The sequence below is a fragment of the Notechis scutatus genome, chromosome 4 (assembly GCF_049901735.1).
Source record: "Notechis scutatus isolate UNSWTSFEM ecotype Mainland chromosome 4, rNotScu1.2, whole genome shotgun sequence".
NCBI classification, from domain to species: Eukaryota; Metazoa; Chordata; class Lepidosauria; order Squamata; family Elapidae; genus Notechis; species Notechis scutatus.
This window is the reverse complement of record NC_142012.1, coordinates 160,441,396-160,460,820: the sequence shown is the minus strand read 5'-3', so window position 1 is coordinate 160,460,820 and position 19,425 is coordinate 160,441,396. Positions and strand designations below refer to the sequence as shown.

Sequence of the window (19,425 nt, the reverse complement as noted above, 5' to 3'; positions counted from 1 at the left end):
TGCTATTTTCAAAAAAGATGTTTTACTTGTATTTTGTGTGTGAAAACCCAAATAAAACTTTATTAAAATATATATATATATTGGCCATTCGTCTTACCATAGGGCAGGGGTGACAACCTTGATTTCATCGAGGGGCGCATCAGGGTTGTGTTTGACCTCGGGGAGGGGGGGCATGGCCAGCTTGACGTCACTCGTGTTCGGGGGCACCTGTGGTGGCCCGAATGCTCTGCCAGAGAAAACGGGCTCCCGAGATCCGTTTTCACCTACGACAGCCTCCTGCAACCCTCTGCCAGTGAAAACAGAGCTAGGGAGGGCTACCCGTGGCCCTCACATGCTCCGTTTTCGCTGGCAGAGGCACTGTGGGCCAGTCCTTCACTGTTTCCAGGGCGGCCCCGCGGGCTGGATCTGGCCCCCAGGCCTTAACACCCCTGCCATAGAGTAACTCTGGGCGGCTTATAAGTTACATCCTAGTTAAAACATAAAATGTTAAAATCAAGCTTTAAAACCAGAGGCACATGGGGAGGGAAGGTGGGGTCTGTTATTACTCAACCAGCCACCTCCATTGTGCTGATTCCCCATTGGGGCCCAAAGCCCACTTGCAGAGCCACGTCTTTAGGCCTTTAGGAAAAGATGAGGGTTGGGGCCAACCTCACATGGGGGGAAGTTGTTCCAGAGGCAGAGAAGGCCCTCCTCTTGGACCCCGCCAGTTGGAATAGTCGTGCTGGAGGGACCCACAGCATACCTCCTCTGCCGGCACGAATGGGAGGGGCCAGTCCCAGTTTTGTAAATCCGAATGACCGTGCTACACTCAGGACAACTCTATCAAAGGGACGGCCCAGGTCCTTGGGATATGGAAAGATGGGACCCGTTTTACTAGAAGAGCAGCTGTTCCTCTTACCTCTACACAGAACTTAAAATGAATGCCTTGAGAGTCATAAAATGAAATAATCCGGTTAGGGAGATTCACAGTAATTAAGGACCAGTGGACTTCCAGATGAATAGGAATTAATAAGAGGGTCTTTTTGAAGAGGTCCACCTGAAAGGAAAAAAAAAAGAGTACAGGTCATCCATCACTAGGAGCAAGCAATGTATCACCTGCCCACAATGCTGAAGGCATCATTAATTCCCAGAGAACCATAAAGAAAACCACCAGGAATTCCAACAATAAGACAAAAGAGACAGACTGAGGAAATATAGGGTACACTGCCTGCCAATTTCACACAAACACACCATGCCTCCTTCCTCTTTACCTGGGGTGAAGAATTACTGCCTTCCAAACTAGAGGTTAGAACCTCCATCAACTTAATAACCTTTTCAAGGTTTACATGGCAGGCGGAGGGAGCTGCACAGCCTTCACTGGAGGGGAGAATTTCAAAAGTTTGAAGGGTGTATCCGCAAAGCTTATTTTGGCCCTTCACATGCAGACAACCATCCCCGTTTCTGATTCTTAGGCCGTAACATTTTTTGCATCCCTGCTCTGAGGATGTTAAATTGCAACTGAACAAACCAGGAAAAATGAAACTTATTGCTGAAACATCTGGGCAAAGCTCTCTTCCTCCCTTATACTTATTTAATTTACCATGAGGTTAATTAAACATAATGGAGTTGGTCTGGGGAACCTTAAGTAGCCATGATTCCAAGATTGGCTAATTTTTCATCTATTTTTATGAGACACAGAAAGGTGGAACCTGTGTTCCTGGGAGCCAGTTTTTTTGTTTTTGTTTTGCTTGCACACGACTTTAGGACCAGGAGCACAGCTCCCTGTTCAAAGCAACCCTTACTCCAGGGCTCCCCAAGCCTCAGCTGTGGCCTAGTACCGGACCACAGCCTGTTTGAAACTGGGCTGCACAAGCAGCGGCAGGCGAGCGCATGAGCATGTGTGATTCTCTCCTCGTGAAAGGGGAAGCCGCTTGCGGGAATGCCAGGTGTGCCTGCTCACCCAAATGGAGCTGTGCACGCTCATACTAGGCTGGCAGGACTAGCTAACACCCAAGAAGACGGGCTCAGGATCCAGGTGGATCTTGACAGACTCGAACACTGGGCCATATCTAACAAAATGAAATTCAATGTAGAGAAAAGTAAAGTCCTACACTTAGGCAAGAAAAACCAAAAGTGCACATATAGACTGGGTGAAACCAGGCTCAGTGGCAGTGACTGTGAGAGGGATCTTGGAGTCTTAGTAGAAAACCAGCTAAATATGAGCCAGCAGTGTGCAGCAGCAGCAGCCAAAAAACCCAATGCAATCCTAAGTTGCACTAACAGAGGGATACAATCAAGATCAAGTGAGGTACTAATACCGCTCTATAAAGCCTTAGTAAGAGTACTGCATCCAGTTTTGGTCATCACACTATAAAAAAGATGTTGAGACTCTAAAAAAAAGTGCAGAGAAGAGCAACCAAGATGATTAGGGGACTGGAGACTTAAGGCATACGAAGAACGGTTACTGGGCCTGGCTAGTCTAGCGAAGAGAAGGACCAGGGGAGACATGATAGCAGTCTTCCAATATTTGAGGGGCTGCCACAGGGAGGAAGGAGTCAAACTATTTTCTAAAGCACCTGAAGGCCAGACAAGGAATAATGGATGGAAACTGAACAAGGAGAGATTTAACCTAGAAATAAGGAGAAACTTTCTGACAGAACAATCAACCAATGGAACAGCTTGCCCTCAGAAGTTGTGGGAGCACCATCACTTGAGACTTTCAGGAAGAGATTGGACTGCCATTTGTCAGAAATGGTGTAGGATCTCCTGCTTGGGCGGGGAGGTTGGACTAGATGACCTATAAGGTCCCTTCCAACTCTGATTATCTGTTATCTATACCAGCCTGCCACTCACAGGGAACTACCCCTCTTTCCCCCTCCCTCCTGGGGTTGCCAAGCCAGAAAGGATGGGCACTGCTGCTTTACACCCTCAAGCCAAGTTCTATCTACAACTTTACACAGGTCCTGCAAAGAGAATTTTCCGTTCTTCACCCAAAACTGCATTCAAACCTGAGCTCCCCCAAGGCAGTCGAAATGGAAGGGTTGAGGCACAAATTACTTTCTGGCAGAACAAATTAATAACCCCAGGTTGCTTCTTGAAGATGGCAGTGGCTTTACAAAGAATACTACCCTGTTTCTCCAACAATACGGCCTCCCCCAATAGGAAGTCCCAGCATGTTTTATAGGCATGAAATGAAATTAAGCCCCTCCCCCCAAATTAAGGCCTATATTAAAACATGTGAAATGGGGGGGAATGGTGGAGGGGCTTGCCGTTAGGAAATACTTTTGTTGCACACCCGGATATGGTGCTGCCTGCGTTGACCCCGATACGAAGTGCCCCACCAACGCCAAGGTCAACATCCAAGCCGTCGCCGCCCGCCCGAAGATGCAAGGGGGAATTAAGTCACCCGAAAAGACGGCCTAGCCATTTTTCGGGGCTCAAAAAAAATAAGACCCGGCCTTATTATATGAGAAACACAGTACCGGTATCATTTCGAGCAGCAGTTCCACAGGGATAGCAGTTAACTTTTGCCCCTTCCCACTCAAATAGGCAGAAGAGCTCCTTGAACTGCAAGGAACAATTCTTTTGCCAACTGCAGCTTTTTTTTTTTTTTTTAAACAAGTTTTATTAATTTTCAAAACACACAAGTCATCATTTTCCATTACATGTTTAAACCTTTTTCCATTATAGATTTAACAAGTCAGGTAAACTATAATTCTATTTTAAACCATTTCCATATAGACATACAAAAACCTCTTATCCAATTTCCCTTTATTTCTCTTCACTCTTATTCAATTTTATTATTATTATTTCATCTACTTCTTTCTGACTTAGTTACCATTATTCTCATTCTATATTTCTACCAGGTTTTATTAATTTTCCCCCCAAAAAAAACAACATAATCACACAACACACAAAACATATAAAAGATCTTTTTGGAAAGTAACTTGGACCCATGTATCTCTCTTTTCATGGACTTCAATTATATTCAGGCTCATCTTACATATCATTACTTATTTTATTTACCATTCTAAGTCTTCTATATTAACTTCTCCACATATTTCACTCTTCTTGATTCTATCTTAATTAATCATCTTAATTTGAGTCATTATATTTATATCTTTTGTCCATTCTCTATTATACCTTTGTCTCATTCCTTTTAAAAAGAAAGAAATTTCTCCTGAAATCACTAATCAGAGTATGATGCCTTTCTATCTCCCCACTAAATTAATCAAATTAATCTTTAAAATACCCAATCCGATTTTGCTTGGTACATTCTAACTGAATAATACATCTAAAACAATTAAATACATAGTTAAGCAATAGATTTAAATATTAAAAACAAAATACTATAATGGAAGTTTTATAATAACATCAATACCATAATCTTAATAAACTCTTTAATTAAAGTTTACTATTCTAAATCTCCCCTCATATTATATTTTCAAACCAATCATTATTAACATTCCAACATTTTAATCTCTTATCAACTCTCAAGCCATTTAAATTTTCTATTTCTGATACAATACTACAATATCATCTTATGTACCTTGCAAAATCTCTTTGAAGAAATTATACTTATCCTTTATCCCTAAAAAAATTTTCTTTTTTCTCATTTAATTTCAAAACTTTGTAACTTTTCTCCACCTTTTCCCTTTCTTTCTTCCCCCAACAAACCTTTCTAGCCCCCTTCTAGCCCCCTTCTTCTAGCCTCTGCCTTACTGGCTTCTCTTCTCTGTCGCATTCCTCTTCCCTTTTGTTTACCATCCTTATATTGATTTTGCACCTTGTTTTTCCCTTTCTTAAATGTTTTTTTAAATCTTAAGTCCTTTATTTCTCTTCTTTTTCCTCTTCCTTCCCTCTTGGTCGAGTTCTGAGATTTATTAAAGATGGCTTCCTTTCTTTGTTCTTCTTCTGCTGTCTTCATCTGTTGCAATGTTTGTTGATAATTAATAAGCGCCATTTCTAAAAAAAGGAAGGCTTCTTTCAAACCAGCTTTACCATTTTGTTTTGCTTGCTCATAATCTTTTCTCAGTTCCTCGATAGAAGAAGCCATTATAAATCTTTTCTTTTCTTTTCTCTTACAACAGCCAGAATATTCCAAAGGAAAAATAAGACAATCCCAAAGTTCTCAGTCAGTCCAAACCAAGACAGAGTTCCCACTCTCTCCTCCTGGGGTAGTATCAATTAAAGAAAAGGAAGGTCCAAATCTGTTTCTTAAAGTCTTATTACAATATATTTTAGTCTTTCAATCCTTAAGGCATCTCCTCCAACAAGGACTTAGCATACAAATATTTTTTTTTAAGTCCTCTCTTTTCCCACTCACCGCTTAGAGCCAGTTTTCACCTAAAAAAAAATAGGTTTCTTAATGTTCACTTTTTATTCCGTAAAAAAAGAGGGTAAGCTATCCTTTCAGCACCATTAAACTGCCGCTTTTTTCCTCTTCTCGAAGGTATCATTCAGAAAGTCATACTTTTCAGGAATTTTGTTAAATATGTCTTAGAGTCCTAGGAACCAAGAAAGACTTTCTCCTCTCAAGCACTTTCTCCACTTCCTCCTGCGCATTCTTACCCGGCTGCCAGCTTCTTTGTGGCGGCCATTACGGACCGCCGCTGCACCGTCCTGGGAAAAGGGGGTTCTGCCGGCCGGGGAGGGGGTCTGCAACACCCCCAAACCCTTCTCCGGATCCCCCCTACCTTCAGCTGCCCTGCAGGGGCCTAGCTCCGTACCCGTCTGGGTCGGAGCCCCAAAAACGGCTAGTGCGGCAGGGATCGCGCAGCTTCGCAAATCCCTGCCGCTCGCGAAGCCGACAAACCGGAAACTCCCCCAACTGCAGCTTTGATGACAAACATAACCTCTCTTTAAAAAGCACCAACCGCATGCAGACTGCACCATAGACTCTAGCAACACCCCTGATCTGGACAATCTAAAGCAGACCATCAATGCTGTAATGCAGATGATTGAAGGCAAGAGGGTAAGCAACCTCTGAGAAACTGAAACAATTCAGAGCAAGCATCAAGGGGTACTTCGGAATGCGTTATGAGCCCTGGACAATGCCACCTCCCTTGCAGCTGCAGGCACGATGACAAGCTACAGACAGGTGCTAGGTTTGTGCTGCCACCCTGTGTCTCAACACATCTCCCAAATCAGGTCAGAAACAGTGCACAACTTGCAAAACATACTAGTGGGTCCTTGTTGCTCTCTGAACTTGACTCTTTTTCTGCAGAGGTTTCATTACCCAGCTTGGTTAACATCATCAGTTAGGGCAGGAATGGCGAGCAAACTCCACTCTTTTCCAGCACTGATGATTGTTCAGAGTATTGCAGCGTAAATTCAGCGCCAGAAAAGTAAACACAGATGGATGAGGTTTCATTTAACTTCTTTATAAACACATAAAGTAAAATTTACAATACCAGTTGCAGGTTTCTCCAACACGGAGCAAACAGAAGCAGACATGTTACAGGTCCAGAGCAGAGCTCTAGTTTTCAGCAAGCAAGTCATACAGCAGAGGAGAGGAGCAGTTTCATTTTCAATAGACAGACTCAGAGCTTAACATAGTTTCAGAGCTGCAGAGTTTAATATAGAGTCACGCCTAGGCTACTTCTAATTTCAGTTTCCAAACAGTCCTCATTGGCTGACTTAGTAGCTGTGCTTATTCATTGACGACCTTGTTACCATGCTCTATTCCAGTTCATGAATATACTCTGACAATGATGTCACCTAGTTGGGTAATGAAACGTCTGCCAAGAAAACCACCAAGCTCAGAGAACACCCACAGTTCAACCAGGAGCTACCAATATTTTCTTCTTTTAGTAAAAAAATACTAGCAGAGGGCAAGCTACAAGAACCTTTCCTCTCTGTACTATCTTCCTCTTTTCCCTCCTAACAACCATGGGCAGGGATATGGCCTGAACCAAGGAGGACTTCTGAATTCTGGTTGACAGTAGCCAGGTGTCTATTGATGAAATAAGAGCCATTTAAGAAGTTCTCCCTGGATATCTCAAGATGGAGGCTTTTAACAGGAAACAATGGAAAAAAGAAAAACAGCAATAGTCATGGGGAAAAAAGAAATGGCAGAGAGAACACACCACTCTGAACACTTCTTTCTTCAGAATATCCCTGATAAAAAGATCATTAGGGAACCAATAAAAATCATACAACACATTATATTTCTTTTTCCTGTACACTTTTTTGGAATTCCAATTAGCTAGACACATTTCGTCCCGAAAGGCACACAAGAGGACAACGAGAGACCCTTGTCGAAACAACTTCTGGGTCAATGATAACTTTTAAAGCTGCTTTTTAGATTTATATCCTGCCTCTCCCCAAAGGAAGGCCAAGCAGTGAATACAGTATTCCCAGTTTTTTTCACCACCAACCTTGTGAGGTACGTTGGGCTGAGAGTGGCTGACTGGCTAGCTGTAAATCCCTAGGGGAAATTTCCAGAAATTTCCATGGCTGGGGGAGTACTTGAACCCAGGGCTCCTCAATCATCACCCAATTGTTTACATATCCGGGAGGCCAAGCCACCAAACAGCAATTTAAACATTTCCAGCATTTTAGTAGTAGAACCAGTAAAAATGTTTGCTGAAATTTAGTGAAGTGATAAAAGAGGAATCTGGGGGTCTGCTGGCGGAGGAGGGGGTAGATTATTATTTTTTTTAAAAAAAAAGACTTTTTGTGCTGTCATCCACATTTTTCATTCCATTTCATTTACCCACTTTGCATGATGACCTTGGCCAGTGAAATTCCTGGTAAAGGATTAAAAAAAAATGTTCCTCAATCAATAAAAGAATGCGTAATATCATTGACCCAGTCATTTGGGAGTCAATTTTCCTTCTCTCCAGTCATTTATTTGATGCAATTCGCCAAATAAATCAGAACTTTTAATTTGTTTAAAAAAAAAACGGTGAAAAAAAATCTTCCTGTGTTGACTTATTCAAAATCAGAAATATTGGACAGCATACAATGAGATGGTGTTAAGCATAAAATTAGCATTTTTATGCAAGGTGGTCTAAAGAGAGAAATGTCCATCAGCTCACGCTGTTAAATGTTGAAGTAACTCTTTAATTTTGCAACCCAACCCACTATACTGAAGATCTGATAAGTACCTAAGAGAGACAGAAAATTTCCTGGACAAGTGAGGATGGTAATAGCTTAATGGAGAGGGGAAACATATTTGCAAACAAAGCAAATATTTGAATAAATGTTATGATGTATTTTTCCATTCATGGATGAAGCTTTAATTAATCCAAGGGTTCTTCTTTATTGGTTGGTGCTGGCCACCCTGAACATATGGTGAGTTTGGGAGGAGGCAAAACCAGGAAAGAATTCTGGGGGGGCAGTGGGGAGCCAAAAGGACATATGCTTAACAGCTTCAAAAGACTCACTGAAAATTCCAAGCAATAGTTCTCATTTCTTTGCAATTATCAGGGAACAAAAGTCTTGGCACTTTAAAAATAATGTGCAGGAGGGGAAAGATACAGAAATAGCAGAACGTCCAACTTTCTGCCATCAGCATCTGCAATCTTGTCTCTAAAGAATTAATATCGTTAAGTAGGCAAACACACTGTTCTTACCAAAAAGGAAGGATCAAGTAACCCCACTGTAGACGAAATAATCGCAGAAGAAACTGGTGAACGCATGAAACTATTTACAGAATTTCTCAGTCAGAACCCAGTGTTCTACCTCTACATTGACTCACATTTAAGAATCCCAAGGGTGTTTTTTTCAAGAGGCCATTGGACTTTCTGGTTTTTCTCTGAAGGCGTTTCGCTTCTTATCCAAGAAGCTTCTTCAGTTCAGAGCTGAAGAAGCTTCTTGGATGAGAAGTGAAATGTGCTCAAAGGAAAACCAGAAAGTCCAATGGCCTCTTGAAAAAAGTACCTTTGGGACAACCATGACCTGGATGACTGAGAATCTCCATAGACATTTAGTTAAGTTTAAGAGCTACCTGAGCTACCTGGGGCCCTGGAGAAACCTAAAAAGAAAAGAAACAAAACCAGGAGCCCCTTAGGGAAAAAGAAACACACTGTGGTGATGGGCAATCCCCTGCTGATAGGATCCAAGGAAGTTGTGTGTAGACACAATACATCATGACTAGAGGTGTGTTATCTTCCAGGTGCCGGTCTCTAGAACTGAACAAAGAGGTTACCAAGATTATTCACCCAGGTCATGGTTGTCCCAAAGGCGCATTTCAAAAGGCAACTGGGAGCTTCTTAGTTTTTCCCGCCCTGAAAATGTTTTGCTTCTCATCCAAGAAGCTTCTTGGCTTCTTTTCCTGGTTTCCAAGAAAGAAAGAAAAAAACTAAGAAAGTCCTCTTGATTTTTGAAAAGCCAATATTTTGGGACAGTATTATTCAATGTTCCTTTCCTCTTGATTCATGTGGGGATGTATAACATGATCAGAAGATACTTTAAAGAATCTCCTGCCAGGAAAGTGAACTGGGAGGACAAGTAATTTTTTTCATCGATCTGTTCAGGTGAAGGTCAATGAGCAAGTAGACTAAACAAGACTCTGGAAATGAACATCTGTTGTACTGTAGATGGTGAAACCAAAAGTTTAACTTCTACAACAGTGGACTATGCTATCTTCGTGAAGGACTACAGTGAATGTACAGGAAGATTAGGAAGAAATTTTTTGGCAGGACCTTTCTCATGAGAATGACATAAATCAAGAATCAAAGACGGAGAACAGAAACAGCCCAAAAGCTAACATGCTGACAAGGTCTAGGACAAGTAAAACAAAACACAAAGGAAGAAAACCAGGGTGAGCATTCAGTGTTTTGTAGGATATTACAAGAGAAACACTGGCAGGCGATACTCAGAACCTGATGTTTCTACACCATTGCAGAATATGAAAAGTAATCCGAAGACAAAGATGTTGTGATAAGACATTATATAAACTCAATAGGGATTATGATCCTACAGCATTTGGAAGGTTATATAACTTTTCAGAAGGAGAAGACCCAGAAGGGATGAAGAGGTTGTAATATACGTGAAGAAAATATGTATTTACACAGTTAAAAACGCAGCATGGACATCCCACAGCAAGTGAGTTTGCCTAAGGCTAAAAGGAGACACAAAAGGAAGAGGTACCAAAAGCAACAAAAGGGATTGGTTGGGTTAGAAACAAAAGAAAAGCCGAAGGTCCAATGGTGAACTGGTAATGGGAGAATTAGACCCGGATGCTGTTCTTGATCACACGCTTGTTGTCCCAAAATGCAAATCGTCCATTTGTGGGAATAAAACTAGGATGATTATGGTGATTATTTATTTATTCATCATTCATTCATTCAGTGTATGGCATTGTTACATTAGCCAGGAGACCATGATACTAATGCAGAGCAGTAGTTCGGCTGCTTGTTTACCAGCAATGTTAGGTTAAAGAATAGAATAGAATAGAATAGAATAGAATAGAATGGAATGGAATAGAATAGAATAGAATAGAATAGAATAGAATAGAATAGAATAGAATAGAACAGATTGAAAGGGAAGGGAAAGGAGACGAGGAAGAGAAGAGTTGGAAGGGACCTTGGAGGTCTTCAAGCCCAACCCCCTCCTCAGATAGGAAACCCTACACTACTTCAGACAAATGGTTATCCAGTCTCTTCTTAAAAACGTCCAGCACTGGAGCATTTACAACTTCTGGAGGCAAGTTGTTCCACTGATTAACTGTTCTAAAGGTACACGACTGTGCTTTTCCCAGAGTTCCCACAAGAGGGAAACTAGCTTTGCACCAGCAAGAAAGACACAGGGCTTTTCCTGTAGCATTATCCAAGGTGGCCCTCCCTCCAGCGAAGCCACCTCCCAAATGAGCATCACGACTAGGTAGGTTCACTGCCGGCAGGATTTAACCGCCACACAAAGCACCAGCTTATCTTCCCACCAATGTGGGACCTATTTATCTACTCGCACAGAACATGCTTCAAACTGCTAAGTGGGCAGCAGCTGAGGCAAGTTATGGGAGCTCCCACTGCCACGCAGTGCTAGGGTTCGAACTGCTGGAGCAAAGACCATCTCCAATGTCATTAAGATGATGATGGTGGTGATGATGTAATGATTAGCACCAATTACAAATACTAGGCACCACAGTTAAAAAAAAGGACAGAGAGAAAATGGAATGAGTTCAGACCAAAATGGTTAACGAGACTGGAAACCAAGCCAGCTTTCAATAAATAAATCTAACAGGACTATTTATACAGAGCTACCTAACTCCAGCTCATAAAAATTATACAATGAGAATTAACTATGGCTTGGGAAGTAACTGAGAGCTGAAGTGGCAAAATAAGATGCCCTTAATCTCAGGTGTTTTTTTTTAAAAAAAGGAAAATGCACATTCTCAGTTTAATGAAAATCCAGCCAGGTGAAACTGCTATTTGCGGCTGAATTCAAAATGCTTGACACAAAGCATGAACAAAACAAAACTAAGTTCTACTACACAAGTCAAGTAACAAAATCCAATTTAATTTCTAATTCGAAAGAGCAGAATGGAACATTTCGATTTCTGAAGCCCGGGTCTAAATAAATACTTACAAAAGCTATTTTAACTTCAAAAGAATTTGAAGGAGGTTTGGCCTGCACAAACGACTAAAGTAATTGTATTTTTGTGATACTACACTTGACTTTAGCCAAAAGGCAAAAAAGACTTTTCCTTGGTCTGTTCCCCAAAGGATATCCTCACCAGTTATACCATCAATGGTCCCCTTGCGGCATACACTTTGGTTTTGACCCAGATTGATATTTTTATAAATGGGAAAAGTTCATAAACATAAAATTCACAAATTTCAGGTGCATTTTTTTCCCAATGTTCAACACTTCTCACCTGCCAAGGGTTGTCAAGATCAGGAAATAGGATCATACCTTTTTAGTCCATCGTTTCACCCCATTATATCCTTTGGTTACCAGTTGTCTATGGAAAAAGCTGTTGAAGAAATGAACCTATAAAGACAGTTTGGTAAGCAGTGAATTTACTGGTCCAATCAGAGCTCATCATTCCAATACTGGACTGAGTCCTCAACAGTAAAACTACTGCATGTAATAAGAGAAGGAAAAGGGCCCATCTTTAGACATCTATCTGGTTTTGTACATCAACTAACAGGACAGGTACAGACTTCAACAGATAGTTAGGACTGTATGAGCCAGAAAGGGGGCTGAGGAAATATCCAGACCCCTCACATCCTGAACATAAACAGTTCCAATTTTTCCCTTCAGGATGCCGATATAGGGCATTGCGTGCCACAAACTAGACACAAAGAGTCCCCCCCCCCCCGTCCCCCCGTGCCATCATTTTCCTGAACACCTAATTCCCATAGCGCTGTCTTATGCCTAATGATATTTATCATGTAATACAGCTGTATTTCTATTATCCTTCTCATTTTTCCTATTATCTTCTCATATTTATATATATATATATGTATATGGATGTGTATGTGTGTGTGTATATATATGTGTGTGTGTGTATGTAAAATACAGCTATATTTCTATTATCTTTCACACCTTTCCTATTATTCTCCTAATATATATATATATATATACCGTGTTCTCCTATAATAAGGCTGGGTCTGAGCCAAAAATGGCTAGGCCATCTTTTCGGGTGACAATCCCCCTTGCATCTTCGGGCGGGCGCGCGGCTTGGATGTTGACCTCGCATTGGTGGGCACTGCATTATCAGGTGTGCAACAAAGTATTCTAACGTTCGCATGTTTTAATATAGGCCTGTGGGGAGGGCTTAGCCTATAAAACATGCTGGACTTCCTATTGGGGAGGCCGTATTGTTGGAGAAACAGTGTGTGTGTGGTGTGAGTGTGTGGTGGTGTGTGTGTGTGTGTGATATATATATATATATATATATATATATATAAACAGTTGTGTTTCACGCAAGTTGTGCTTTGTTGGCAGGCAGAATCTCATCTGCCATCATCAGGCTTCTGTATAGTGTACAGAAGTATAGTATACAGAAGGCTTCTGTATAGTGTACATTATACAGAAGCCTGATGATGGCAGATGAGATTCTGCCGAAACATTGCTACAACTTTAAAAGCACAACTATAATGACATGGGAAAATACCCGAACAAAGCTGAATACCATATATATATATATAAAATTAAGAGAATACACACACACACACACACACAATATATATACATATACACACATACACACACACACACACAAATACTATGTAAGAAATATACAAATACTATATAAGAAAACAAATACTATATATATATATATATATATATAATATATATATATATATATATATATATATGGATCTTTGTTAGTTGGGTTTTCTCCCGCGTAAAATTGGAAGTATCTAGGCGACGTTTCGATGAAGTCTCATTCATCATCTTCAGGCTTGTGTCTTCGGCTGAAGACACGGCCGAAGACACAAGCCTGAAGATGATGAATGAGACTTCACACAAAAGATACATTCCTTTATTCTCAATTGGCCAATAAAGTCCTCCCCTCCCCTGTTCTGTTCTGCTCTACTCATTCTATTCTAAAACCAATTTATGAACCTATGCATAAACATTCAAATAATATTCATAAAAAACATATACACAACATAGGCAGCTTAGACTGAGCACTTCAGTTACTCTACTGTTCCCCACCATCACCCAACTTTTCAGGTGATTTGACTGATTATAAATAATCCTGTTCGATAAATAAACCATTTATTTATTTATTTTTTATTTATTTATTTGATTTGCCAATTGTTTACAAGATAATTCTCAAGTGGTGGTGGTTGTTTTGATAATTCTTTATTTTCCTACCTGCTCTTCTTTTGGATTTTATTTGGCTAATTTTACCTAAAAAGACAAAATGAAGGATACCTACCTTATCAGGGACTGCATCCATTATTAGCTCGCCATACATGTTGATAATCTGAAATAGTTTAGAAAAATTATTTTCCTTTGAATAAGTCTGTGATTCCACCAAGTCTTGAGGCAGCAGTGATGAGATGGGAAGTTCCAAGCCCAAAGCATTCTTCATTCTTCATTTACATTTGTATTTTATTGGTTTTTACTCATCTAGGTGAAATGTTTATACAGGTAGTCCTTGACTTACGACCACAACTGACCCCAGCATTTCTGTTAAGTGAAACATTTGTTAAGAGAGTTTCGCCTCATTTTACGACCTTTCTTGCCACAGTTGTTAAGTGAATCACCACAATTGTTGTTAAGTGAATCCGGCATCCCCATTGACTTTGCTTGTCAAAAGGTTTCAAAAGGCGATCACATGACTTTGGGACACAGCAATGGTCGTAAGTATGAGTCAGGTGCCAAGCATCTGAATTTTGATTCCCATGAACAGGGGGATGCCCCAAAGGTCGTAAGTGTGAAAAACAGTCCTAAGTCATTTTTTACACTGCCGATGTAATGTCAAAATGGTCACTAAATGAACTGTTGCAGGTCGAGGACTACCTGTAATGCTAGTCCATATATATGGTAGGACCTGCGCTAAATAAATAAATAATATAGTGAATTCCAAACAGTTTTGGGAGAAGACCTCACAAAGGGGTCCACCACACAAAATCACTGCATTTCACATTTGCTGGTTCAGGGAAATGATTTGCTTATAGGTAGTCCTTGACTTGTGAACTTGTGACCTTACTGACCATTCTTATTGACCTACCTGAAAAGGGGGACTTAGGACCCAGATCCAAAATTCTGACAGTGACCCCTGCACAGTCCTGTGACTACATGTGGATGCTTGGCAACATGGCCATATTTACAGCCGTTGGCAGCGTCCAGAAGTCACCTGACTTCCTTCCGGTTTTCTGCAAAACCGCAGCAGAGCGAACAATGGATCCGCTTCACTATCATGTGTCAGCGTTCCAGCAAACCTCCATTCCAATCAGTAACTCCGAGACAAACATATCTCAAAAGTACCTTTATTAGAATAGCACCTGGCACATTTGTGGAATCCCGAATCTGAAAGGTTTCGGACTTCCCACAATTCCCAAACTGCAAATCCATCCCCCTCCCCCCCCCGGCCATCATCACATCACATGGACCAATCATGATCCGTCCAAAAGTAAGATCCTTTTTTTCATCCTACGCCATATCCAATGACCTTGAACTAACAAAATAATTTTATTTTGTCTACTTAGAGCTACTCAATTGAATCCACCCCACTACCATTTGTGGCAGCATGGAAATAGCTTCCAAAACTGACATCATATTCACTTAACAACTGCCACCAAAATAAAAACCCCACCCATGAAATCAGGTTAGTTGTCATTTTACAACCATTACAACCTACAACCACAAAGGCAGGCTCCATTATAGTGGTAACTATGTCTCAAAAGTTGCATGAGCCGTGGTGGCGCAGCGGTTAGTGTGCAGTGCTGCAGGCTACTTCTGCTGCCTGCCGGCTGCCTGCAATTTGGCAGTTCGAACCTCACCAGGCTCAAGGTTGACTCAGCCTTCCATCCTTCCGGGGTGGATAAAATGAGGACCCAGATTGTTGGGGGAAAATATGCTGACTTTGTAAACTGCTTAGAGAGGGCTGTAAAGCACTATGAAGAGGTATATAAGTCTAAGTGCTCTTGCTATTTACCCTGTTGCTCCTGCCTGAAATACTTCATCTCACAAGCTTAAGGTATTAAATAGTAAGGTTGTGTTAAAAATAAAATAAATGAGTTTCATTGGCTGTGGGAACAATACGACCTATGCTGTTCCTTGTATGCTAAAACATCTTTTGGCATTTGTAATGTTTATCAGCCTCTAAACTTTCATCACGATAGCAAACATCTTTGAGCAGAGCAGTTGAATCAAGGTCACTCTTGCATACAGCTCAATTCTTCAGGAACTCTGCAAGTAGCTAATGCAAACAAATATAAAATAAAGGAGAAAAAAGGAGACCCCCCCCCCCCCCGTTTCTTCACAGCAGTTATAATTATATTATCGCAGAGTTCCTTTTTTTAATCTTCTTCTTTGAAAGTTTCAATAACAATCGTATAAAAAAGGAACTCTGCCAGCAACCAATAATCCATTTTAACTCCTTGGGGGAAAAAATGCAAGATAAAAATTTGATAAATAACCCTTTTTTCTTTCGTGGTCTTCTCAGAATTCAGCAAATATATAATATACAGATAAGAATAAAATGTGTTCCGAACTAAAGGCTTGTACTGAACTTTTTATCAGTTAGCTAAAACTTAACATATCTATCTTTTGAGAAGTTCTTTACTTCTAAACTGGAGTTCTACAGAAACAAGCAAGATGTTCTCCTTCATAGGATTAGCACTTTAGAACTAATATATCACATAGTAGCCTAATGTAATACAAATTACACATTTTTGAATAGAGACATGCAGGCACACATACCTTAATTCTACGAAAAAGTGGATTATTTGCAAACACATTCTCACAACTAATTAAACCAAAAGCTATAGATTTTCCAACACAACACACAAACAGACACACCATTTTGGCAAGTAAGCATTTCAATCATGTCTTTAAAAAAACATTTGTTCCCATTTTCAGGCAAAGATAGAGATCATCACTTAATACATTCAAAATATAGGAAAAAAGAAATTGTTCTGTTATTCTCTTTAGAGATTCATCATATCTTACTGTTCATAATCATTTCTCTTTCCGAACATATTATTCTCAACTGCCTACGAATGCCATTTTAGAATCTGACGTTTTAGCTCTCCCATTTTTTTATATAGATCAAGCCATCTTCTCCCACCCAAACAACCTATCCAAAATGAATTCAGAATTCATTCAAATATAGCTGTCACCTACCTTGTAGATTAGTGGGGTCATAACAATCTGAATGGGCATTTATTACTTACTCTAAGTTTACTGAATGGTATGTTACACATTACAAAAAGAAGATGTTGAGACTTTGGGAAAAGTGCAAAGAAGAGCAAATTAAGATGATTAAAGGTCTGGAGACAAAAACAGGAAGCAGGGTGGCAAAAATTGGGTTTGGCCAGTCTAGAGAAAAAAAGGACTAGGGGTGACATGATAGCAGTATTCCAGTACTTGTGGGGCTGCCACAAAGAAGAGGGGGTCAACTTATTTTCCAAAGCACCAGAGGGCAGGACAAGAAACAATGGATGGAAACTAATCAAGGAAAGAAGCAACCTGGAATTCAGGAGAAATTTCCTGACAGTTAGAACAATTAACCAGTGGAACAGCTTGCCTTTAGAAGTTGTAGGTGCTTCATCCCTGGAGGTTTTTAAGAAAAGACTGGACAGTCACCTATCTGAAATAGTATAGGGCAGGGGTCACCAACCTTTTGGACCTCAGGGACCACCAAACTCATAATTTTAAATCCCAGGGACCACTAACCGGTTCTGAGGGCATGGCCTAATTTGTGGACATGGCTTGGTGGTCATGTGACTGGCTGGGCATGGCTTGTATGTAAATATTATAAATATTTATATAAATATTGATTTTTTTTAATAAAAAAAGAACAACTTTTACCCAAAATCAGGCAAAGCAGGCAGGCAGATTGAGTTGCTCACAGAATCACAGATTCATTCAGAGATCTATCTATCCGCGATTGGCTAGCTCAGTCTGTCACATAAAATTTGCTTGCAAGCAAACTCACAAAATTAACTCACAACACACCATGTATGTAAATATTGAATTTTTTATAAAACAAGAGCAACTTTTACCCAAAATCAAGCAAAGCAGGCAGGCAGATTGAGTTGCTCACAGAATCATTCAGTGATCTATCTATCTGCCATCGGCTAGCTCAGTCTCTCAAATTTGCTTGCCGTGAGTCTGCACTGAATAATAGAACCTTCAGTCCTAAGGGAGGTTCGGCTGTACTTAAAAGCAGAGCCGAAGATCTAAAGACTAGCTAAAAAGCAAGAAATCCACCCATTTCCTGCTTTCTTGCTAATCTAAATCTCCCGGCACAGCAGAACAGCTGATGGTCGGAAAAAGGAAAAATAGCAATTTAGCAGGCAAGTTTGCCGGATAAGGAATGAGTGGGCGGGGAGAATCCCCGCAGGCAATGTGGGTGGCGCAGCCTTGTGTTTCTGCACAGCCTGGATTAATTGCTTTGGGGCGGTGCTCTGGGGGTGAGATTTCTCTGCGGCCCACCAAAATTTTTTGCCACCCACCGGTTGGCAACCGTTGGTATAGGGTCTCTTACTTGAGCAGGGGGTTGGACTAGAAGACCTCCAAGGTCCCTTCCAGCTCTATTCTGAATGACATTTCCAGGTCTAAATTATCAGATTGTTCTGATGGTATGTTATATATCTTTATGGGGATATTCTCTTGTTAGCTGGACTGAAAGTATCTCAAAAACTCCCTTTATAAGATCCTGTGGTCCCTATTCAGGGTAGAGTCAGGGCAACTGGATGGAGCTGAGCATTGACTGGCCGGATCCCCTTCCTGATGCCACATGGAGTTCAGAGCAGATATTTTTATTCTGCACCTTATGAGAGAAACATCTGCCGCTACTTAGGATTGAACTCTCGACCTTCCGAGTGGGAAGCAAGCATCTTCACCATTAGGCCACCATGCTGCTCCCTGAAAGTATCTAATTCAGCTTAGAGGATCCTTACTTTAGAAAGGCCTCTGTTGTGTAACACTGGCAATTCTTTCGAACACATTCTTCTAATATGTACAACCAGAGGCTCTGAACCTTTCTAAATAAGTGAGCACAACATTTTGAAAGAATTATGGGCTCTTTCACTGAATGGTTAATTAACATCCAGGCACGGTCAGCAACAGAATACAAATCCACTGAAATGCTCCCCCTCCAATATTGCTTGGTGCTTCTTAGGACATTTTCCAAAGAAGCCAGCATTCCATGCAACTACCTGATCGTCAGCAAGCACCATTTAAATCAGATACATCTTAGTGGATATTTATAGCAGAGTCTCACCTGGTCATTTAGCCAGTTCTGGCCATCAAGCGTTGTCAAATCATCCATATCCAGCATGTGCTTATTATAAAAGACCCGGAAATTACAAGTGGGAGATTTTGGGTGCCTGGTCTGATACTTCATGATTTCTTTAGTGATGAATGGCTTTCTGCAACAGAATTAAAACAGCCAACGTAAAGTAATCCTAGTACTTGTGAGATACAGGTACATAAACCCATAAACATGGAATCTGGAATTAGCAGGAATGAGCAAAGCAGAAAATTATAGAGAGTTACTAACCGATGAGAAAAATCTTCATTAAAGACTTCCTTTAATCTTCCCATAACGTCTTTTTCACAAAGTGGAACTAAGCTGCCGTATTTCTTTATTACTTCATCTAGGAATCCTTCAAGGAAAAGATTGGTATATTAAAAAGTTGCAGAATTAAGTACAAAAGAGCTGGCTAATCTATTTCCACAGACAAGTTTCAATAAACCACTTTTTCATCTAGAAAATACAGCACAAAATTAATCCGCAAGGTTAACTGATGAGCATGGTTGGTCAAAGATAGCACAGGTAGTCCTTGGCTTACAACAGTTCATTTA

At 40.6% G+C, this 19,425-nt stretch overlaps 1 protein-coding gene across 6 annotated transcripts in view; it reads right to left on the bottom strand.

The window, feature by feature from the left end:
* The window catches only part of SENP5 (SUMO specific peptidase 5), a 51,746-nt gene that overhangs the window by 12,493 nt on the left and 19,828 nt on the right, over positions 1–19,425 (bottom strand). For all 6 annotated transcript variants that reach the window (XM_087965418.1, XM_026684803.2, XM_087965417.1 and 3 more), the window contains 5 exons: positions 19,121–19,226; positions 18,842–18,989; positions 13,823–13,870; positions 11,842–11,919; positions 899–1,036 (listed from right to left, as the gene is read on the bottom strand). In XM_087965418.1, the coding sequence (XP_087821544.1) occupies positions 899–1,036; positions 11,842–11,919; positions 13,823–13,870; positions 18,842–18,989; positions 19,121–19,226 (518 nt within the window). The remainder of the gene's footprint in view (positions 1–898; positions 1,037–11,841; positions 11,920–13,822; positions 13,871–18,841; positions 18,990–19,120; positions 19,227–19,425) is intronic.